Genomic DNA, 24,813 nt, shown 5'->3' with positions numbered 1-24,813 from the left:
GACCCCTAGCAGGAGGTTCGGCCGACACAACTCTGGGACTCGGGATTGAGTCTGAGTGACTGAGTGACTGTCGCCGCTGATGTTTTTTTTAGCGTTTTCTTTCCCAAATGTAAAATTCAGAGCGAGTCTGTCTGAAAGCACAGTTTAAAGAATAGTTAAATACAAGTTAAAGCTCGTCCAGGTTATGAAATTAGAGTTTTCCGGAGGCGAAGGGATGTAAGTTAGCACCTTAAGGTCATGTGAGATGAATGAGCCCCCCCCATTCCCTGCACCCCCCCCACCCCTCCAGTCTGCTCTGTGTTTAAATAACATGTCAACATATATACACCGCCATCCCCTGAACGCATTGTTATGTATTTCACAATAACACACCTCCATAATTTCCAGCCTGGTTCAATTCGTGGCTAAATGAAATCAAATTAAAACTCATTTACAACAAATTGGATGAACTCAGTTGCATTTTTTTCTAATTGGATGTTTTGATTATGTAAACAAATATGAAATACTGTCATGTGAATGGTTGACGTTCCGCGAGCCGTCGAAAGAACGGCAATTAATGTTCGCGCAATTAGTCAATTAAGAGTAAAATTCTGCTGTGGCCACGCCGGATAAACATTTAGATTCCTGTAAAGTTGCATTTTTCCTCAATTAATATCTGCAAAAGTTCAATATATATTGAACTCATCTAAAAACCATGTTTGTTTACAGCTTTTATTTATACATTTTACTACTTTTAGTATTTTTTTCTACTAAATGATAACTCTTTTCTTTCCAAAATGAATCAACATGTTAATCTTTGTTGTTTTTTTTTAAAAACAGTTTCATATCATGAACTGTTATTTATTGCTTTAATAATAAAGTCAACATGAAAGTGTTGCTTTATTGTAATTTTTTATTACTTTTGCAGCTTCTTGACTAAGTGATTGTTGTTTTCTTTGCAACAATTAATCAATTTATTCATTTCATACCATTATAAACTCAAAAGCTCTGGTTATATAATAAAGTGAACTTGAAAATGTAACTTTTTTTTCTAATCTTTTACAATGTTTTTTGACTATTTTTTTGGCAAAAATTTTTCCTATGCAAAAAAAAATCAATATATTAATCATTGTAAACTGAATTGTAAACTCATTTTCTGCCTCTTATCTCATTTTTTATACTAAATTATTACTTTTTTCATACAAAATGAATCACAGTGTTACTCATTGTTGTTTTTTTAAGTATTTCATATTATTTTGAACCCAATATCTTTAGTCTGAATGTCAATTTTGTTTCTTTAAGCTTTTTTAAATCTTGTTAGGGCATTTTTTTTTGCACTACTTTTCTTAAGTTTTGACTAAATTATTGTTTTTTTCCTTTACAAAATAAATCAATATACAATACAGATCATTGGAAACTGAATATCTTTGGTCGGACTATTTGAAAACATGTTTCTTAAAGCTTTCAGTATGATTTTTTACTACTTCAGTTACTTTTTTGACTAAAACACTGCTCTTTTCTTTGGAAAATGAACCAATATATTAATAAATTTTGCTTTTTTAAGAATTTCTAATAATTGTAGACAGAATAGTTTAATTACATGCCAGAGTCAGCTTGAAAATTTAGACATTTTTGTATGAATTTTCTTACTTGTTGACTAAACTGCTCGACTCTTTGCAAAATCAATCAATGTTTCAATCAGTGAGAACTAAATATCTTTGATCATATAATAAAGTCAATTTGAAAACATGTTTCTTAAAGCTTTCATTATGATTTTTTACTACTTCAATTACTTTTTTGACTAAATCTTTGTTCTTTTCTGTGGAAAATGAATCAATATATAAATAAATGTTGCTTTTTTTAAGAATGTCTAATAATTATAAACTGAATAGTTTAGTTGCACGATAAAGTCAGCTTGAAATTATGCTTTTTTGGACATTTTTGTATGAATTTTCTTACTTGTTGACTAAACTGCTCGACTCTTTGCAAAATCAATCAGCGTTCCAATCAGTGAGAACTAAATATCTTTGATCATATAATAAAGTCAATTTGAAAACATCTTTCTTAAAGCTTTCATTATGATTTTTTACTACTTCAATTACTTTTTTGACTAATTTATTGCTCTTTTCTTTGGAAAATGAATCAATATATCAATAAATGATGCTTTTTTTTTTTTTTTTTAAAGAATTTCTAATAACTGTAAACTGAATAGTTTAGTTGCATGATAAAGTCAGCTGGAAAATTTAGACATTTTTGTATGAATTTTCTTACTTATTGACTAAACTGCTTGTCTCTTTGCAAAATCAATCAGCGTTTCAATCAGTGAGAAACAAATATCTTTGATCATATAATAAAGCCAATTTGAAACATGTTTCTTTCAGCTTTCATTATGATTTTTTACTACTTCAATTACTTTTTTGACTAAATCATTGCTCTTTTCTTTGAAAAATGAATCAATATATTGATAAATTTGATTTTTTTTGAAGAATTTCTAATAATTGTAAATAGAATCTTTAGTTGCTTGATAAAGTCAGCTTGAAAATTCCACTTTTTTGGACATTTTTGTATAAATTTTCTGACTAAACTGCTCGTCTCTTTGCAAAATCTTTCAATATTTCAATCAGCGAGAACCAAATATCTTTGATCTTATGATAAAGTCAATCTGAAAACATGTTTCTTTAAGCTTTTGTTGTCATTTCTTCACTTTTTCCTACTTATTTAGCCAAATTATTGCTGTTTTCTTTGCTAAATAATTCATTTTATTGTTCATTACTGTAAGTTGTTTGCCCGTTCCTGTTTTGCATCCAGCGGTGCTTACTGTAGCATTAATCTGCCTCACTTTTAAAGACTTTATTAACCTAATTTGGAGGCTGCTCTTGACACTTTGTTGCGCTCTGAGTTCCTGTGTTGATTCTTCCTCTCCCCCAAAACAGATGCTGAGACACAGCGCAGGGTGTGACGACGAAGCGCTCCATCACTCATCTCTCCTCACGGTTCAGTCCTCATGACGCTCAGAGACGAGAAATAATTAATTCAACAGCTAGTGAAGCACAGAATCACATCCATTCTGACTGCCACTGGCTATTGTTGTTGGCTTTTGAAATATATGATGATCATCTTATCATGAAATTTCTCTCTCAGTATTTCTCTCATAAATCAAGAAGAAAGGCCGACACAAAGCAGAAAGCGATCCGAATAGTTGAAATTAAGAATCACCTACGGGTTCTGATTGTGCAGTTTGTGAGCGATTCTGAAAAGATGAGTGATAGGACTTTGAAAGACTGGACACACTTTGTGAATTTAGCAATAGACGCTGCATGTTCTTCACAGACACGGGTCCATTCTCAAACGTTCACTAATAACAAGAAGGTGAACAATAACACCTGTATTTAAGCATCAGATAGAACTTTTATTTGATTCTTCTGTTCCGGCAGTGAGAAGGATGCAGCTGTCAATATTATTTATATAGATACTTTTTTTTTTTTTGTGCATTTTCTGTGTATTAATCCAAAAACTATAACAATATTTGCAAATAAAACTATGCAATACAATGATATATAATGAGTGCAGATAAAATAGTTAATTTTTAGCTCTTGTAGTTTTTTTTTTTTTTTTACTGCGATTCACACTTTTTACAGCAATATTTGTAATATTTCTGTCATTTCTGTGATGCTTGTTCTACATAGTGCACGGAGAGTGAACGTGACACAGAACGGGGTCATTATAGACATAAAAATGAGCAGAATCAGCTCAAAACTGCTCTACTTTTGATACATGAACATAGTTTGGATGAGCCCCTTTGCTAGAATAAAAAAAGACAATATATGTTTCTGCAAAATATTGATATTTAACTTTTTTTTGGATGAAAAATATACTTACATCAACATTTTTCAGTATGTGTTTACCACTTTTTATGGTTCTTTTCTGTTGTTTATATATGCATTTTATATTTTTTTTATGGTTTGGTTTCACCGACAGCACTTTAAGACTTGGATTAAAACAGAAAAAGTTTGGAAAAATAATAAAAAAGTTAAATAAAATGACTTACTATGTTGTTTATGAATATTTAGAACAAACTACAGTCCTTTTATGATGCTATATAGAAGCTTTATCCTTACATTTTCTGTGTATTAATCCAAAAATAATAACCATATTTTCAAATACAGCTATGCAATACCATGATATATAATGCTTGCTGATTAAATAGTGAATTTTTAGCTCTTATAGTTAATTTCTTCTACTGCGATTCACACTTTTTACAGCAATATTAGCAATATTTCTGTCATTTCTGTGATTCTTGTTCTACATAGTGCATGGAGAGTGAACGTCACACAGAATATGATCATTATAGACATAAAAATGATCAGAAGCGGCTTAAAAATGCTCTACTTTTCAAACATGAACAAAGTTTGGATTAGCTCCTTTGCTAGAATAAAAACTAGACAATATATGTTTCTGCAAAACATTCATATTTAAAATTTTTTTAGAATGAAAAATATATTTCTGTCAGCATTTTTCAGTATGTGTTAATCACTTTTTACGGTTCTTATCTGTTGTTTATATATGCATTTTATATTTTTTACAGTTTGGTTTCACTGACAGCACTTTAAGGCTTGGATTTAAACAGAAAACGTTTGGAAAAAATGATAAAAAGTAAAATAAAATGACTTACCATGTTTAGAACAAACTACAATCTTTTTATGATGCTATATAGAGGCTTTCTACAAACACAAAAATTTTAAATATTGGAATGTTTCTGGTCAAGTTGCTATTAATTTATGCAATCCATATATCAGTGATTCCCTGATACATACATTTTACATAATATATATATATATATATATATATATATATATATATATATATATATATATATATATATATATATATATATATATATATATATATATGTATATATTTTGTGGTGATTGTTGCATGTAAAAAGTATGACATGGATAAGGAAAGTGTACTTTGCATAAAATCAAACATACTTTTCTAGTATATAATTAAAAAATTAAAAAGATAGAGGCCTTTTATTGTATTATATTTACAGAAAACAGAAAATACACAATGGAGTTTTGGTCAAATGAGTCTTTTAAAGATATTCAACTTTTAGAAAATCCAAAGAGCTCAGATGTTTGTGACAGTGAAACTTCAAAACTCCATAAACAGACCAATATAAAGGTAAAGCACAAATAATACCTGCTTCCTTTTTTTTTCCCTTTGTCTTTTACGAGCCCTACGGTGTCAGACGCAATGGGGGTGGAGAGTTGGGATCGGAGGCTGACTTGGGGGGTGGGAGGCTGACGGGGGGGAGTGGGGATGAGGTACTTGGATGTTAATCTGTGAGGTAATAGCTTTTCTCTGCAGAATTGCAAATTCTAATATATGTCACTTTGTAAAACGCGTGGACAGCCGTGGTCACCAAAGACCCTCCTTCGCTCTTCCTCCCCCTCCTCCTCCTCCTCCCCTCTTTTCCTTCTCAACCCCACCCCCATAACCCACTCCATTGGCAACAATGGCTGCCAAGTGTAACATGCTACTTTTAATTTGCAATAACACGTGACAATAGCAGATTAATGGGTCTTATGACACCTGTGTCCCTGAAGCTCCTCTCGCCGAGACCCAGTGTACATAACGTGTGTCACACTACATTATCTCTACATCCCGCCTGTAATGGGGACCTTTTTTTAAGGGCACTGCTGACTTGGAAAGTTAGGAGCTGTCTGGCTGCTTGGCAGAGGGCCACCGCCGCTGCCTAAAACAAATACTCTGAGCTGCACAGCCAATCCATTTCACCGGAGCATGTGCTGCACGCCGCCGCCTCCCCTCCTCCTCCTCCTCCTTCTTCTTTCCCTTTTTCCTTCGCTCATTTTTGCTCATGTTTTCAACCCTTGATAATGACTGCTTGTGCCATAATCATCATGAGGCTTACCAAGTTAAATAGGGCTCAGGCAAGCCACTGTGCTGTGGGGAAATTTAATCCAAGCATTAACTGACTATAGACTACAGCCTACTGAGTGATGCAAAACACTTTTGAACAGCAAACAAGGCAATACTGAGATGCACATTTCACCTCAAACAAAAGCGACTGTAAAACAGCACGAAGGGCGGCAACATTAGCATGTTTCTTTACCCACAATTCTTTGTTTTCAGATGTAATTTTAGAAAACATTAACAGACCTGCAAGTGACTTTTCATGGGGTTTTCTGCATGTTTTGTGCAACAAATGACAATATTTAGAACTGTGTTTTTGTGAGAAATAATCTAAATTCCAATTATTGGTTATGAAGGAGAACAATAACCACTATAAGGAGTCAAAAATGAAAAACATGGCTCCAACTCCAACACAGAACTTAGTTGAAATGCCTTTGTGGTCATTTTTTCCCTGTTTTAAAGCAAGAACTGCAACTGTAACTCATAACCACATGTCTAAATCTGGTTCTTTTTGCACAAATTTGATTCTTTTTATCGGCCACATCAGCATGTTTCTTTACTCACAATTCTTTGTTTTCAGATGTAATTTTAGAAGACATTAACAGACCTGCAAGTGACTTTACATGGGGTTTTCTGCGTGTTTTGGGCAACAAATGACAGTATTTGGAAACTAAATTCCAATTATTGGTTATGAAGGAGAACGATAACCACTATAAGGAGTCGAAAATGAAAAACATGGCATCACATTTTTGTGTAACTCCAACACAGAACTTAGTTGAAATGCCTTTGTGGTCATTTTTTCCCTGTTTTAAACCAAGAACTGCAACTGTAACTCACACCACATATTACTATGTCTGAATCCAGTTCTTTTTACACAAATTTGATTCCTTTTAAAATGAATAATCCAAGCATTAACTGATGGCAACGTTAGCGTGTTTCTTTACTCACAATTCTTTGTTTTCAGATATAATTTTAGAAGAAGTGACTTTACATGGGGTTTTCTGCATGCTTTGGGCAACAAATGACAATATTTGGAAACTAAATTCCAATTATTGATTATGAAGGAGAACGATAACCACTATAAAGAGTCAAAAATGAAAAACATGGCATCACATTTTAGTGTAACTCCAACACAGAACTTAGTTGAAAGGCCTTTGTGGTCATTTTTTCCCCGTTTTAAAGCAAGAACTGCAACTCTAACTCGTAACCACATGTCTAAATCTGGTTCTTTGATTCTTTTTAAAATTAATAATCCACAGCATTAACTGACTATAGACTACAGCCTACTGAGTGATACAAAACACTTTTAAAACAGTAAACAAGGCAATACTGAGACGCACATTTCACCTCAAACAAAGCGACTGTAAAACAGCACGAAGGGCGGCCACATTAGCATGTTTCTTTACTCACAATTCTTTGTTTTCAGATGTAACTTTAGAAGACATTAACAGACCTGCAAGTGACTTTACATGCAGTTTTCTGCATGTTTTGTGCAACAAATGACAGTATTTGGAAACTAAAGTCCAATTATTGATTATGAAGGAGAACGATAACCACTATAAGGAGTCGAAAATGAAAAACATGGCGTCACATTTTAGTGTACCTCCAACACAGAACTTAGTTGAAATGCCTTTGTGGTCATTTTTTACCTGTTTTAAACCAAGAACTGCAACTGTAACTCATAACCACATATTACTATGTCTGAACCCAGCTCTTTTTACACAAATTTGATTCCTTTTAAAATTAATAATCCAAGTATTAACTGACAGCCACATTAGCATGTTTCTTTACTCACAATTTGTTTGTTTTCAGATGTAATTTTAGAAGAAGAAGTGACTTTACATGGGGTTTTCTGCATGTTTCAGGCAACAAATGACAGTATTTGGAAATTTGTTTTTGCAAGAAATAAACTAAATTCCAATTATTGGTAATAAAGGAGGACGATAACCACTATAAGGAGTCAAAAATGAAAAACATGGCATCACATTTTAGTGTAACTCCAACACAGAACTTAATTGAAATTTCCCCATTTAACTGTAACTCGTAACCACATATTACTATGTCTACATCCAGATCTTTTTAGACAATTTGATTCCTTTTAAAATAAATAATCCAAGCTTTAACTGACTATAGACTACAGCCTACTGAGTGATGCAAAACACTTTTAAAACAGTAAACAAGGCAATACTGAGACGCACATTTCACCTCAAACAAAGAGACTGTAAAACAGCACGAAGGGCGGCAACATTAGCATGTTTCTTTACTCACAATTCTTTGTTTTCAGATGTAATTTTAGAAGAAGAAGTGACTTTACATGGGGTTTTCTGCACGTTTTGGGCAACAAATGACAATATTTAGAAATGTGTCTTTGTGAGAAATAATCTAAATTCCAATTGTTGGTTATGAAGGAGAACGATAACCACTATAAGGAGTCAAAAATGAAAAACATTGCTCCAACTCCAACACAGAACTTAGTTGAAAGGCCTTTGTGGTCATTTTTTCCCCGTTTTAAAGCAAGAACTGCAACTCTAACTCGTAACCACATGTCTAAATCTGGTCCTTTGATTCCCTTTAAAATTAATAATCCATAGCATTAACTGACTATAGACTACAGCCTACTGAGTGATACAAAACACTTTTGAACAGTAAACAAGGCAATACTGAGATGCACATTTCACCTCAAACGAAGCGACTGTAAAACAGCACGAAGGGCGGCAACATTAGCATGTTTCTTTACTCACAATTCTTTGTTTTCAGATGTAATTTTAGAAGAAGAAGTGACTTTACATGGGGTTTTCTGCATGTTTTGTGCAACAAATGACAATATTTAGAAATGTGTCTTTGTGAGAAATAATCTAAATTCCAATTATTGGTTATGAAGGAGAACGATAACCACTATAAGGAGTCAAAAATGAAAAACATTGCTCCAACTCCAACACAGAACTTAGTTGAAATGCCTTTGTGGTCCTTTTTTCCCTGTTTTAAACCAAGAACTGCAACTGTAACTCATAACCACAAATTACTATGTCTGAACCCAGCTCTTTTTACACAAATTTGATTCCTTTTAAAATTAATAATCCATAGCATTAACTGACTATAGACTACAGCCTACTGAGTGATGCAAAACACTTTTAAAACAGTAAACAAGGCAATACTGAGACACACATTTCACCTCAAACCAAAGCGACTGTAAAACAGCATGAAGGGCGGCAACATTAGCATGTTTCTTTACTCGTAAGTCTTTGTTTTCAGATGTAATTTTAGAAGAAGAAGTGACTTTACATGGGGTTTTCTGCATGTTTTGGGCAACAAATGACAGTATTTGGAAAAGTATTTTTGTGAGAAATAAAATAAATTCCAATTATTGGTTATGAAGGAGAACGATAACCACTATAAGGAGTCAAAAATGAAAAACATGGCATCACATTTTAGTGTAACTCCAACATAGAACTTAGTTGAAATGCCTTTGTGGTCATTATTTCCCCGTTTTAAAGCAAGAAATTACTGTAACTATAACTCATAAACACATATTATATGTCTAAATCTGCTTCTTTTAACACAAATTTGATTCTTTTTAAAATGTTGAATATGACATACTTTGGACTAGAGTTCGACCAAGGTATGTTCATGACCAATAACAACTTAATGATCAATAACCAATACTTAGAACAGATATGACTTTGTAGTAAAAAAAAAAAAAAAAAAAAAAAAAAAAAAATCTAAAATAGGTCCAAAACAAGCCAACACAGTTCAGACAATTTCACACTGACGTAAAAGGATTATTAATTATTTAGTTAAAAAGCAACTGTTCTTTTCTCATTCACAGTTGACAGGATATTGCTTGCAATTTGTAACCAATCAGATATAAAGTGGTCAAACGGAACAGTTTTATATTCATTTATTTAATCACTAATCAAGTATTGAATCCACTAATTGATCAGGCCTGTCCCTATATTGGACACTGTCAAGTTTATCACCCCTATCAAATATCAAATGATTGACTTTCACTGCAAATCCACTGTATTTTTTTTCTGATTCCAGTTCTATATCATGCAAGTTTTTAAGCATCATGATAAAAATTGCAAATCTGGCCCCTCATCTTCTATCTGTACCTGCTTTAACTGCTTTTTTTGGTTTTATTTTCTGCATTTATATGCTTGTCATAATCAATTTTTTCTAATATTTGGGTTTTTTTTGGCATATTTTATATAATTTTAAGCCAATATTTGATATATAGCTGCCAATGGAGATCATTTCAAATAAAGAGACATGAGTAAAATAAAATATGACATACCGTGTGTTATATTATAAAAGCATGGGATGTACTTGGGTTTAAGCAGCAGCCTTGACAGTAAAAGCAGTCATCGGTGTCGTCCTTGTGAAATATTCCTGCACCGACTTCACACCAAAATAGTTTCTTCATATATTGCTCAGAACACAGAGGACAGAGTGGTATCTGTGACCCTTTTTTTTTTCTCAGACAAACTCCAAAACCAGGTTGGGAAATGTTAAAATTCACCCTTTTTTTTTTTTTTCCTTCTTTGCTAAGGTGCACCTTAAGAGAAGACAGCTACAGGAAAATAGTGTCTACAGGGTAACGTTGTATGTAATATACTATTCTTGCAAACTGTGGCTGCAGGCAAGACATTGCTTTTGATGCTGCGTGCATGTGTGTGTGTAGGTGTGTGTATATATATATGTGTGTGTGTGTATATGTGTGTGTGTGTGTGTGTGTGCGGCCAAGGCCTGAGGTTTATGTTTTGGAAAGATAAAGTATCCCTGACCCTGTGGTTCCAGGTAGGCACCAGCCGGCCAGGGAGGTTCAGAGAGTATATATAAGAACCACAGCAGCCCCCTCCCACTGCCACCACCATCCCTACCCCCTCCCCCCCTCCTCCTCCTGTCATCCCTACACCGACGCAAACACACATTAGAGCACACACACCCACACACAGCTTTCTTCTCTTTCATCGTAATGCTGGCCGAGCACCTAAATCACAGAAATGGCAGCACATCAGGGGAATCATTTGAGACTGAATAGCCATAGAAACACGGCGCTGTCACCTGGAAGACCTCCACAAAACAGGCCAGCTCTCCTTCTCGCACACACATACCTTATTCCTCTTCATGCCCTTTAATACCTCTTTGCCCTTCAGTAGCAATCTGCATAGAAATGTGTGCATTCTATCATTCAGTGACTAGACATTACACCCCGGCTAATATGAGAGGTCCTCGAACGACTGAAAATGAACCCTTGAAAATACCAGACGTTTGCATTATGCCTCCGCGATTGCATCTCTTACAGGGAAAGACTTGATTATGTCATTTGCCATGTCCACGTCATGCTGGTTTTTATATCTTTGCCAGGAAATCTACCTCTGACAGGTCATTAGTCATCCCTCCCTCCTCGCACGCACATAAAACATCAATTCCACTCAATATCCCGCAAACCCCTGCGCTTCTCAACAAACGCCAGAACAAAGAAGACGCTATGTAAACTGCTGCCGTGCTCTGATTAGCTCTCATTCCAGAGCACGGCAGAAATAAGGCACTCATTCCCCACCCTGTTTGAGATAACTGCCCCCTTTTTTTTTTTTTTTCTACCAGCAGCCACATCATCCCTCCATAGCCATGCACGCCTTTGTAACATGGCAAGGGGCTGCAAGTGCATCTGTTTAGCTATTCTCATCAGCTACTTATGTAGTGACATTAAGGAAGCCTATTGCTTACAGAACCAATAATCTATATCGCCTCAGGCCCCCTTATATCCACTTCTTCAGCAGCAGAAGGGGAGGCACTTTTGCTGAGGGAAAGAAAAGCCCTTCCACAGAGCACAGAGCTACAGCAGGCTTTCTTTTCTTGACTGACCTGGGTGGTTGGCTACATCATCTTGACATGTAATTATCTAAAGCCCTTTAATCACTTCCATAAAGATTAATTGCAGGAGACAACAGCGGAGGTCGTGTCTTCAAATCAAAAGACTCCTTGGCAGATTGACACAGCGGTGTAACAGAGTTCAGACTTAGGTGTTTTATAAGGGTCATCTACTGGAACAGAAGCAGTTTTAATGCTGTAATTGCAAGATCAGCAAAGTGGGTTTTATAGCATAAAATGCCATTTACTTTCTTGGATTTTTTTTTTCTTCTTCTTCTCTTCTCTGTCTTTTTTTTTTTTTTTTTTTTTTTTTTAGACATCTACTGCAAGATACTCAAATAGAAAACTTTCTCTTACCTTCATCTCTTTTCCTCTTTTCACCGTTGGATCGGGGAATACCCAGAATCCCGTTAATGGAGTAAGACCCAGCAGGGTCATTGGAGGCGCTAGTTACAGGCGGAGAGGCTGTGCTTGGTACTGAGATAAAGAAACAAATGCAATTAGCCGTTTAACATGCAGTTTGACCTTTTAGTTTCCTCCTAAGTAGACTAAAACGATCAAAATCAGATTCTGTATGAGTCTGTCTCTGGTGAACAGCTGAATTATTCATCTGTTTAACCACAATTAGGTAGAGGTGGAACAAGTACTTAGATGTGATGTAAAAGTAGGAATAGCACAGTGTAAAAATACTCTAATGTTACGTAGAAATATGTCGGTATTAACATCACATCACATTTAAAGTACAAAAAGTATAAGTGATCATTTTTGCAGAACGGTGAATAAAACATCCTGAGCTCAAAATGTTACTAAAATAAATTAAAGTGCATGACAAATAGAAGGGAAATGTACTTTAATATCAAAAGTAACAGTAGTTTTTTTTACTCAGAAATGTTCATGTTATATTATTTTGCTTTTATGATTGACAAATACATGTTAGAAACTATTAAATGTTGTAATTCATGGAAAATGGAGGTAAACAACATTTGAGCTAAACATCCTTAACTTAAAATGTTAATTAAATAAATTAAAGTGCATGAAAACTACAAGGAAAATGTACTTTAATATCAAAAGTAATGGTAGTTTACTCAGAAATGTTCATGTCACATTATTTGCTTTTATGACTAACAAATACATGTTAGAAACTATTAAATGTTGTAATTCATGGGAAATTGAGCTAAACAACATTTGAGCTAAACATCCCGAGCTCAAAATGTTAATTAAATAAATTAAAGTGCATGAAAACTACAAGGAAAATGTACTTTAATATCAAAAGTAACAGTAGTTTTTTTACTCAGAAATGTTTGTGTTATATTATTTTGCTTTTATGACTAACAAATACATGTTAGAAACTATTAAATGTTGTAATTCATGGGAAATTGAACTAATTTTAAATACATATCTGCCACTGTAGACAGTTCAGTGCTGCATTATATCATATAAGCATACAGTATTTATCAAATCTTTAAAAACTGACACGTAAGTGCATGTGTCAAATAAATACAGTACAGTAATATCTACATAAAAGCTCCATAAAATGGAAAACACACAACACAAGCACCTCACATTCCATCACTGAAAGGCAAAATTTCAGAGTTTGAGAATTTTGCTGCACAAAAAGAATTTGCAAGGACTTTATAAAAAGCTTAGACTTATAATAAATAGTAAAAATAGTTTGCAAGTTGCTGTTTTACCTATGGTATGACCCGGCGTCGACAGGGATGACCCGTCTGGAGATGGATGGAAAGGCTGCTGGACTTTTGTTCGGATGATCCTGGATAAACAAAAGAAAATCAGATGTAACGGACAGACAGACGGGTGGACGGAAATACAGACAGCAGGTCCTGTGGAGGCTTTAGGCGTCAACCACCGCCTGGAGAGAGAGCGTGATTATTAAGATATCAAACATATGAGAGAGAAAGGAGGGGGTGGGGGGGGTGGGGGTGTCTGGCCTGGTCTGGTCTGGCCTGGCTTGGCCGGTGGTTGGCGGGCTCTACCTTTAAGGTGAGGTCTGGGAGAAAAGTCTTCATTGCACTTTTGGTCTGAGTGATCTTGCAAACAAAGCATGAAATCACATCAATTCACCTCAATGATCAGCTTCACTGACTCTACCTGGCCTGCACTAATCAGCCCCCCCACCCCCCCCCCACCCCCCTTGCTCTGTTCTGCTCTGCTCTGATCGCCTCTTCTCTCCCACTGTGGAGGGGGGCTTCACACAGGGGGCCCATCGGACCTCCGCCAGCCCCCTTCTTTTTTTTTTTTTTGCTTCCCAGATCAAACATCTCTGTAGGACCGGCAGTCCCCATGTGCCAATGCGGATGAGGTTGTATTGATCGGGGCTTGGGGAGAAAAAGTTGGGGATTAGTCACACGGGCAAACAGATGCAAATAGAAAGCTATAAATTATATGTGACAGGAAAGCAATAGTTCCTTATTGCCTTGCACAAGCTTACGCCAGCATTAGATTCCTTTAATCTGAATGGCACTTGGGGAGAAAAGGGAGCTGTCACAATAATTTGTAAACTTTAAAACTATTCATCATGTATGCCACCGGAGCTATTTTAGAACAAGAAGAAGCAGAAGAGGGGTCGGCCAAAGCTTCCTGTTCCTTTCACCTTTTTTTTTTTTTTTTTTTTAGCTCTTCTTCGCTGTCTCGTCCACATAAAACTGCACTCTCCTCATATTTTCCTTCTCCATATTACCTAGAAATGCACCAGATCATCTGGTTATTGATGTTCCTGTAGGTGCCAGAAGGCTTTGGAGGATTATATCCAACACTGTCAACAATAAAAAAAAAAAAAAAAAAAAAAAAAAAAATCTTCTTACAGGCAAAGCCAACAACAAGACTTTCCAGGGAGTATGTATTGATGTTTTAATTTTTTTCACTTCTCTCCATAACAGTTATTCGACCCCTTGACTTGTGTGTGCTACATAAATTCAAAGACTTTATTTGGTATCCATGTTCTTGATATTGAATAAGCAATTTGGGAGAATGAATTAATGACCTGGCTGTTGCTGAAAATCCCCTGAAGAAATATTAAAATTGCTTTACTTCTGAATCAATACTATTGAGCCGCGCCATTGAGAACCTTTTTTTTTTTTTTTTTTTTGCCTTACCAGCAGGGTAACGTTACTTGTGGTAATACCTTGTGGTGGCTCACACTCGTAGTACAACACTATCTCTGTAGCATTTAATAATGCATGCAGGGGAAAGGTGTTTAAATAGAGCATCCTCTTTTGTCAACAGTCCTGAGGTCAGACTGTCTGCCACAGAAACCCACGACTGGCCCCACTCAGAGCCATCCAAGTGGAAACACTGAGGCTGCAGTGTTTTGCCCTTCTTAAATTGTCTTAACTGGTTAAGCATCCAGCGAAAACATCTCCTGCTGTGTCTAAAGTTGAGCTACACTTTCATTTAGATTTTTTTTTTTTTTTTAATATATTGTGGAGCGCTCCTTTTTTTTTTAAAAAAACAAACAAAAACAAACATGCATTGAAATATTTTGCTAAAACCAAAGCTGTGTTTGCATCGCCTCGTGTGGGCGCTCCATTGTGTGTGCTGTGGATGAAAACACACAGAAATCTCACATTTCTTTCGCGCCACAAAAGGGAAATATTCAGCATTAAGCCATAATAGAAATTCAAAGTAGCTCTCACATATTGGCTGATAGAATTACACTTCTTTGTATTCACAATTTAATTTCCCACATAAACAAAGACACATAAGGCTCCCACAGCCCAAAATAGAAAGCCTTAATTGGAATTGAAAAACTTTATAGGGGTCTTTTAATGATATTAATGTACATTTTGAATTTATCACATACATGTGTCTGAGCCTCCTTAAATGGGGCTTTTTAAGCAACCACGAACCATGAAATGAATTTTCTTCAGCCTTTCTCTATTTAAAAGATGTCTTGTGTGGAGCTGTCCATGCTCTCCCATCAGCTCATTAAAATGTAATGCTGATGCTGGCTCTATGGAACAGTGCCTCTTAACCAAAGTTCATCACCAGGGATCTCTGGTGGTGGTGGTGGTGGTGGTGGTGGGGGTTTAAGAGGGGTGGGGGGTGGCGTCCTGGGTCCTCCTGTAGCTGCTATTGTCAAACTATACTCATGTTTACGAATTTCTTTAGGAAGAATGAAAGCGGTATAACCTAAAGACATACTTTAAAGACTAAAAATAGACATTTTTCCCAGGCAGATTATCCATATTATTAAGCATTATAATATATTAACATACTATTATAGCTCTGCTCAGGCTCTGAGAGTGTGTTAATGTTACAATCACAACAAAAAAGGTGCAGTTTTACACATAATTTTGCACCAGTGTAATAATTCCTTACTGATAAGCAGCAAATAATAATGAAAAAAGCTTAATCCAAGGCGACACTAGTGAGTGCGAAGGAATAAATAGGAAAAAATAATGGAGATATGCCTAAAAAAAAGTTAAAAATTTAAAAAAAAATTACAAGCAATAACCTAAAGACATACTTTAAGGCTAAAAATAGACATTTTTCCCAGGCAGACTAGCTATGTCATTAAGCATTATAACATATTAACATAATATTATGGCTCTGCTGAGACTCTGAGAGTGTATTAATGTTACAATCACAACAAAAAAAATGCAGTTTTACACCAGTGTAATAATTTCTTATAGATAAACAGCAAATGATATTGAGAAAAGCTTAATCCAAGGCGACACTAGCGACTGTGAAGGAATAAATAGAAAAAAATAATGGAGATATTCTTAAAAAAAAATAAAACCTAAAAATAATGACAAGCAATAACCTAAAGACATACTTTAAAGGCTAAAAATAGACATTTTTCCCAGGCAGATTATCTATATTATTAAGCATTATAACATATTAACATAATATTATGGCTCTGCTGAGGCTCTGAGAGTGTATTAATGTTACAATTACAACAAAAAAAGGTGCAGTTTTACATCAGTGTAATAATTTCTTACTGATAAACAGCAAATAATATTGAAAAAAGCTGAATTCAAGGTGACACTAGCAACTGTGAAGGAATAAATAGAAAAAAATGATGGAAATATTCCTAAAAAAAGAAAAAAGAAAAAAATTACAAGCAATTTCCTGCAAACTAAAACTAAAACCAAGCAGAAAAAGGCCAGTGTTGCTCTCTGTGTGCAGCCTGTTCAGCTCCACACATTAGAAAGTGCAGTTTTACACATAATTTTGCACCAATTTAATAATTCCTTACTGATAAGCAGCAAATAATAATGAAAAAAAAGCTGAATCCAAGGTGACACTAGCGACTGTGAAGGAATAAATAGAAAAAAAATGATGGATATTCCTAAAAAAAAAAAAAAAAAAAAAAATTACAAGCAATTTCCTACAAACTAATAATAAAAGCAAGCAGAAAAAGGCCAGTGTTGCTCTCTGTGTGCAGCCTGTTCAGCTCCACACATTAGAAAGTGCAGTTTTACATATAATTTTGCACTAATGTAATAATTCCTTACTGATAAGCAGCAAATAATAATGAAAAAAGCTGAATCCAAGGTGACACTAGCGACTGTGAAGGAATAAATAGAAAAAAATGATGGATATTCCTAAAAAATTAGAAAAATAAAATAAAATAAAAACAAATTACAAGCAATTTCCTACAAACTAAAAATAAAAGCAAGCAGAAAAAGGCCAGTGTTGCTCTCTGTGTGCAGCCTGTTCAGCTCCACACATTAGATGTGCTAAAGAAAATTGGCCTGCTTTATAGCGCCACGGGATCTGGTCACCGAATATTGATCGGTTTTCATCTCGACAGATTCACTCAGTCCTGGATGTACTGCTGATTGTTGAGGGAGTTTGGTGTGAAAGATTGAATTGCACCTCTGAGACCTCAGACCAGGCAGCCAGTCTCGGCGTACCGTCCAGCGCACAAACTTGGTCAAACACATGGATTCAAGCTTGTGCACGGACGCACGAAGCGCTTAGCACGGATATACACTCCACAATAGAACCGTGCGTGATAAATGATTTTCAATTTGCGCTCTTGCCGGCCCTCTTCATTAGACTGCTCACATCCTATTGCCCGGTGATAACACACACCCACACACATTTCAGACTAATAAAAACAAAGAAAACCCAAATATCTACATTTCATCTGTTTTTTTTTTTTCTCCAAAGGCACAGAATAGATTCCATTTTCCTACCTGTTAATTGACGAAACGCTGGGAACGGTGTCGTTGTCGCAGATGCCTTCTGCCAGCAGCCTGTCTCTGATCTCCCACGCAAACATAGTGGGATTTTGTCTTTTATAATCTGCTATTTTTTCCACCACCTTTGGCGTGGCCACTTTAGGTTTAGACCCACCAATGACCCCTGGTTTGATGCTACCAGTCTCATAGTACCTGCAAAAAAAATATACATAATAACTATTATTCATGTGCATCATTTCAGGTGAATTGTGCAAATAAGTTGAGATAATTAAAACACAATAAACTTTTTGAAGTGGTTGCATGTGACGCACAATCCCATGCGTAAAATCCAAAAAAACAGGACAAAGTTTTCCATTACGCGTAAAAGTACATCAAAAACAATCCTCTTTTTCATGTGAATAATACTTGCATAATATACGACATGGTCCCCCTTCTGCACATTAACCTGATCTTTGCGTCTAAATATAAATTAAACCCGTTCCAAAGTGGGCTGAACACTGTGCGTCTGTGCGTCACTCCATCCACAGATCCACCTGTGCGCAGGGCGGGCCGGACCTTTGGAGCCTCACCTGCCCAGGATCTTGCTCACGCATCCGTGGCTGACCCTCAGCTGTCTGGAGATGTCGCAGGGCCGGACACCCTGGTGGGCCAGTTCCACTATCCGCTGCCTCACCACGTCCGGGAGGGGTCTGCCGTTCACAAACACCCCGCCAAGCTGGTTCACACCTCCGTGCCCTACGTGGGATACAACAGCAGCACACACACACAACCGTAACATTACATAAAGTCGTAAATAGACCCAGAGCATGTGTATTTTTTTTTTTAATTATTAATTTTAATTATAGAGGAAGCAAAATAAGGACTCAGATGGATCCTCATGTTGTAAAAGGCTGTAAAAAGCTCAGTTTATCCAATATTTTTCATTAAATATCAGCTTTTTATTCAGATTTCTGATTATTTTTATTTTATATTTCATCGTCATTATATTTTTGCCACACTAGATTGTTTGTAGCGCCATATATTTATGTGATTTAGGTCATGTTTTAGTATTTTTAACCACAATGAATTACATATTTACTCTCAATTATCAACTATTACCCAAACATTAAATTTAATAAGCATAACTGAAAAAAAAAGAAAACAAAGAAGAGCAGGATGATTTTGTAGTGTGTGATTTAAGACAATGTATGTTTTATTTTTACTCATTTTAACACAATAAATTTAAAAAAAAAAAAAGCTCATTACTGTTTCCCTTTTGAATTTAACATTTTATTTGGCTCATGTATAATTACATATATCTTTTATTTCATATGTTGTATTATTTGTTGTGTTTTATCTCAAGCACATAAATCTACCAAAACATAATGCATTACTTAAATATTAATTATGAACTAATGCAAAGAATTCTGTAAAAAAAAATAAGCTGTATAGTGGAATAATTCTAAAGCATAATCTATTTTATTTTAATATAATTTATCAGTTACATACAAGATACATGCTTTTCATTAACTTCTTCATTATTTTTGCTTTACACCTGCTTCATGACTGGGGTTTAATTTCATTATACAGTTTTAATATCATTCTAATATAGGTTCCATAGGTTAAAACGTTTAGGTTATGTATATATTCTTAGCAGCTTCACGACTCTTGTCAGCTATTAAGTTGCAGCTGCTTCATTTTCTCTGCACGGTAATTTTAAATAATTGAACGAGCTTTGATTACTCATATTACAGATTATTTAGTAAACGAACAGGGCATCAATTATTCATGCACATTCGCCAAATTACACGTGAAGCGCACTGTGCGTGGCCTGAAGTTGGATCACAGAGCTGTTGTTTTTTTTTTTTTTTATTTTATTTTATTTGGGATAATCTGAATAATAGATGTGTAAGTAATGTGTCCTGACTTATTAGACTTAAAAAAAAACAAAAAACAAAAAAAACACGCACAGTGCGCGGGAACCTGCACCGTGATACACGTGTAAATTACAGAGTACCTGCCAACTCATGCTCTTTGTTTACCATAAATTCCGCACCAGTATGTGCACCCAGTCACTTCTAATATTTTTTTTTTTTTTTTTTGCGCACTATAGTAGCTTGGATTGTGCACATTTAAAGCTGTGGTGTGAAATATTATGACGCTACATATATCAGCCTCGTGTTGTTGTGTTTTGCTTTTGCAGGATCAGTTTCTTAGCGTCTTGTTTTTAAGATGCTGTGCGTTTTCGCTGCAGGCCTTTGCGAAATAAGAAATAAAAAAAAAAATATATATAAAATGATATTATTTTTTTTTAGTGTCGGAGCTGCAGAGGCATGCAAACTCAGGTTGTGCTACTTACGGTGCATCGCTGTAAAGGGGTCTGCTTTGCAGTGAATATCCATTGGATAGCAAAGGAAAGACAGATAATCAACTGAAGTCGCCGTTTCGCCTTCCTATCAAGGATGAAAATGTGAAGAGAAAAAAAAGGTGATTCTACTCGATGGAGGGACTTAGTTTGCCCCTCCAACCCCCAGCTACAACAACAACCGATGTGATGGCAACTTCTTTTCCAAAAAAAAAAAAGTTGCCTTGCTTTTTTCTTTTTAACAGTCCAGTCCTGGATCGGAGGTCTGGCAGGTGCGCAACATGACCGAAAGGATTGTTTCTGGAATACGACCTGGGTTTATCGGTATTTTTTCAACGCCAGAGGTGGAATTCTCACAGGATGTCAGCGAACACACCACGGTATTTTATTTATTTTTTTTTTTAATAAAGTCCAACGTTCGGGGCCCGGTATCTCCTCAATCCTGGTGGCCTGGATTCACGCGTCAAAATCGGCGTCGGAACATGGACGCACAAGCGCAGCGGCTTTTTTCTCTTTTCGCTCTGGATGCGTAAAGGCTGGATCTTTGGGCTGGGAATGAAGCCTCTCTCTGTGTCTGTGGTTCTAAAAGCTGCAACCCTCCCCTCCTCTCTTACCCCCTTCGCCCCCCCCCCCCCCCCTCTGCAGACCCCCCTTTTTGCTTATATGGATGACTTGTCAGACAAAGGCAATAGATGCCAACACTTTGTGATTCGCCAACGCAAAATACCGGGGGTCCAAATGAGGAGGTCTTTGGGTCTGACACACCGACAGGAAGGGGAGGGAGATAAATAAGGAATGGATTCGGAGCTACAAACACTAGAGTTTATTAGACATTATAACAGCTCTGAATTATAAGGTCGCTTGTGGAAGTTTTGAATCAATGAAACAGATTAATTTTTTTTAGATTTTTTATTTCTATTTTGATTTTTTCTTACATGGATTTACATCTTGTTTTTGGAAATACGCACAGATTTCATCTCATCTGGGATTTAGCGCGATTTATTTGTATATTTTTCTTCTATTTACTCATTTTTTTTCTCATCATCTACAATATTTCTGGAAGCCAAGTAGGCCTAAATTATTTTATAACCGCATTTTTCTGGTTAAAATCTCATGCGTAAAACGTCTGATGTATAAGCCAGACTGTGTATAAGTAGACGTATTAACCTTCGTGCACATCCAGCTGATAGTGTAATGATTGCAGCTGAACCCTCATGGTCCAAACCGGTGCTGCTGCTGGAGGTTGGAGGTGAAGCAACCGAGCACGGAGCACCTCCTCTCGGCCTCTGTAGATGGCGCTGTATAGTTTCACAATTTTACAAATGCTCTCAAACTCATCCCAAAAAAACAGTAGGAAAAAAAAAAAAAAAAAAAAGTTGAGGTGCACCGCACTTGGGTGGCTGGTGATGAAACTGAAGATTCATTTGAATTAGAGAGAAAAAAAAAGAAAAAAATAGAAAAGAAAACATCCATGGAGAAGCTTCTTGTGGAAAAAAAACAAACAAACAAAAAAAACAGCAGATAAGACTTGAACTTGGAATTAATCAAAATAAAATCAAGAAAATTGGATTTAGATCCTTATAAGTGCTTTATTTAACTTTTTAATTCGCTTTTAATTGAGTATTTTCCATTTTAGGCTTCTTTATGTTTTTATTTCATTGGATTAGAGGCAAATATTGTGCTTTTTATTCCACTTATTTACCAAATTATTCAAATAAAAATCATCAAATAAATAATAATAGTAATGTATTAATATAGATTAAATTACCTAAAAATATGAACATAGTCTTACACTAATAATTAAAACACGCCATTCTGCATGTTTTTAATGCATATTTTGTCTTGTATTTTATTATTGGACTTTTATTTTTTTTATTTTATGAAGCAAAAAAAAAAAACAAAAAAAAAAACTTTCTCCTTTATTTGCAATTTAAAAGAAAAAAAAATCAGCTGTTATGTGTTAAATATTGGGAAAAAAATAAAAAAAATTACCCTATAAATTAAGATAATATGCTAAATGAATAAATCAAAACTTAATAAATATCCAAAATAATTTAAAGTAGATATGGATTAGTAGGATTATAAAATGAATGAGGAAGTGTAAATAATTTGCAGTGATCTGCTGCTGTTTTAATGCTGGTTGATATTTGGGCATCATTTTTGGAGGGGGGGGGTAGGGTAGGGTGGGGGGCACCTCTTAGGGGCAGACGGCCACATCTCGCGCTCTGCCTCCTGGTCAGGTTAGGGGATGATTCTCTTTTTGTTACTGTTTTTGGAGTGAGCTTCTGGTACAATATGTAGCACTATAGGCTGTAATTTCACACCCGGCTGCACATTTCCCTTAAAGCTACATTCTTTTTTTTTTTTTTTTTTTTTTTCCCCCCTATAAGACCCCCACCACCACCACCTCTACCTCCACCTCCACCACTCCTCCACAATCCACCCCCCCTCCTCCCCTCTTACCCATCATGCCCTCCTGCTCCCCACAATTTGATCTCCCCACTGCAAAAAATTAAGCCTCTGCAAGCCAGGACGAGGGAGGAAATTGTTTTTTTTTTTTTTTTCTTTTTTTTTTTTTTTTTTTTTCCTCCAACACATATCCAAATGAATACAAGGTGTTTACTTTGTTTGGCTCGTGTTTGAACAGCACGTGCCTTATAACCTCTCTATTCAGCAGCTACAACGCAGGGGTCAGAGGGCGAATCCTGCAAAAGCATTCACAAAAAATTAAACAAAAAAAAAAAAAAAAAGTGGGTGAATTATTTCCTTTATCCTTATCAGTCCCAAATACTTTCAAATGTTGTCTTTTTTTAATGCACGTGCAAGAATTCCTATTATTATGATTATTATTTCCACTTTTCCACGCAGGTGTGGTGTTTAAGGTGATGCCAGTGATGTCAAGAGTTTGCAAAAATGTTTTGGGAGCACGCATGCACCCATTAGGAGAGGTGTAATGTATTGACAGAGAGCAATTTATCTTTTGCCCCCGCTTCCTTAATGGCCTGTGTGCAGGAAGGAGAGGTGGCATGGATGGAGGAGAGGAAAGGAGAGGAGAGGAGAGGAAAGGCGGCGGGAGGAGCACCGAGGGTCCCGCAGCTCCTCCCGCCGAACATGAGCGCGCACTCCGGGGCTGGGGATGATCGAAGCGTCCGGGTGGAACTTTGATTTCCAGGTGGGAAGTGTCTGTCATTCCCCGAGTGTTTTTTTTTTTTTTCTCCAATAAGCCTCCTCCTGTTTAGCCTCTGCTGCCACTTTTTATTATTATTTTTTTTTTCTGTCCCTTCTCGCGTTGTTTTCCGACGTCACCAATCGATCTGACTTTTTTTTTTACCCTGCTGAGGGGAGCTGACACCACCGGTTGTAAGTTGAATATTAATCTTTTTGGATTTAACAAAGGGTTGTCGAGTCGAAATTAGGAGATTTTTGTGACTAAATATAGTGCAGGAGTGGAAATATTAAATAGGCCTGTATTTATGTATATTGCATTAGAATTTTCTGCATGTTTTAGTTTTAATTAAGCATTTTATTTTGCAAAAATTGTATTGATAACCAGCTTTTTAATCGGAAAATATTTAATTTCTATGCATTTTTTTTTAACGAAATAGATTGCAGAGTGTCAACAAAGTTCAGCTGCACTCATTTCTTGCAGCTCCACAGTGCACACACCTACAGTAGCACCAGCAGATACACACATTTATATAAATATATATATATATATATATATTTATATTCTCGACACTATATTGGATTTCCACACTGTACCCTGCATGTGCTCCTGCAGCGAGGCTACTCCGGGCTACAAATCTTGCTGGCGTGAACAGATGGAGCATCAATTTGATCTCATCCTCTACACCGTGAAAGATTGATTTTGCACTTGCTTTTAATTTTGCCCATAATTAATTGGATCATTACAACTGTTTTCCATTGATCCCTTCTTTTAAATGTAAAACTAAACGTGAATTAAAACGTGATTTTATTTATTTTTTTTTCATTTTATTGTTATTTATTTGCTTATTTGGGAGGAAAATAGCATCTCACAGCTAGAAAAAAAAAAATTATTTATTTATTTAAATTTTTAAAATCGATTTCTGTCTGAATTTTCTGCATCTGTGTCTCGTGTCCAGACTGAATTGTTGGGACAGATCCTATGATGAACTCATTATAACCTCTGAGTGTGGCCTATTGATCTGAACACTCACACTGCTGCGTTTTAACGAAAAAACAAACAAACAAACAAACAAACAAAACTCTCTTTCCTTTCTCATTCGTCAACCCTTATTATTATTATTAACTTATTACTGTAATTTTTTGCACTTTTTTCAGGCATTTGCTACTAGGTTAAATAATAAATTATGAGCCTATTTTAATATAAAAAATACAAATAATGCTATATTTGTTTTTGTATTTGTTTCTACATTATACGTATTATATGTTATTTTGTATTAATGTTTTACCGACAAAAAACAGTAAAATGACAAAAAATCGTTTATTTCAAGCCGGATTTTTCCC

General features: G+C 35.6%; 1 protein-coding gene across 2 annotated transcripts in view; it reads right to left on the bottom strand.

Annotated features, from left to right (window-relative positions):
• The window catches only part of LOC115410750 (paired box protein Pax-2a-like), a 77,400-nt gene extending 56,546 nt beyond the window's left edge, over nt 1-20,854 (bottom strand). The window contains exons 1-5 of one of the 2 annotated variants that reach the window (XM_030122531.1): nt 20,299-20,854; nt 18,530-18,707; nt 17,955-18,152; nt 13,482-13,561; nt 12,148-12,267 (exon numbers count right to left, since the gene is read on the bottom strand). In XM_030122531.1, coding sequence (XP_029978391.1) covers nt 12,148-12,267; nt 13,482-13,561; nt 17,955-18,152; nt 18,530-18,707; nt 20,299-20,341 — 619 coding nt within the window. In that variant the 5' untranslated portion in view covers nt 20,342-20,854. The remainder of the gene's footprint in view (nt 1-12,147; nt 12,268-13,481; nt 13,562-17,954; nt 18,153-18,529; nt 18,708-20,298) is intronic. The other variant, XM_030122532.1, reaches the window with a different exon arrangement.
• Nucleotides 20,855-24,813: the final 3,959 nt, after the last annotated feature.

The sequence above is a fragment of the Sphaeramia orbicularis genome, chromosome 19 (genome assembly GCF_902148855.1).
Source record: "Sphaeramia orbicularis chromosome 19, fSphaOr1.1, whole genome shotgun sequence".
Taxonomy (NCBI): Eukaryota; Metazoa; Chordata; class Actinopteri; order Kurtiformes; family Apogonidae; genus Sphaeramia; species Sphaeramia orbicularis.
Note: the sequence above shows the minus strand (reverse complement) of the source record. Positions and strands in the feature narration are given on the sequence as shown.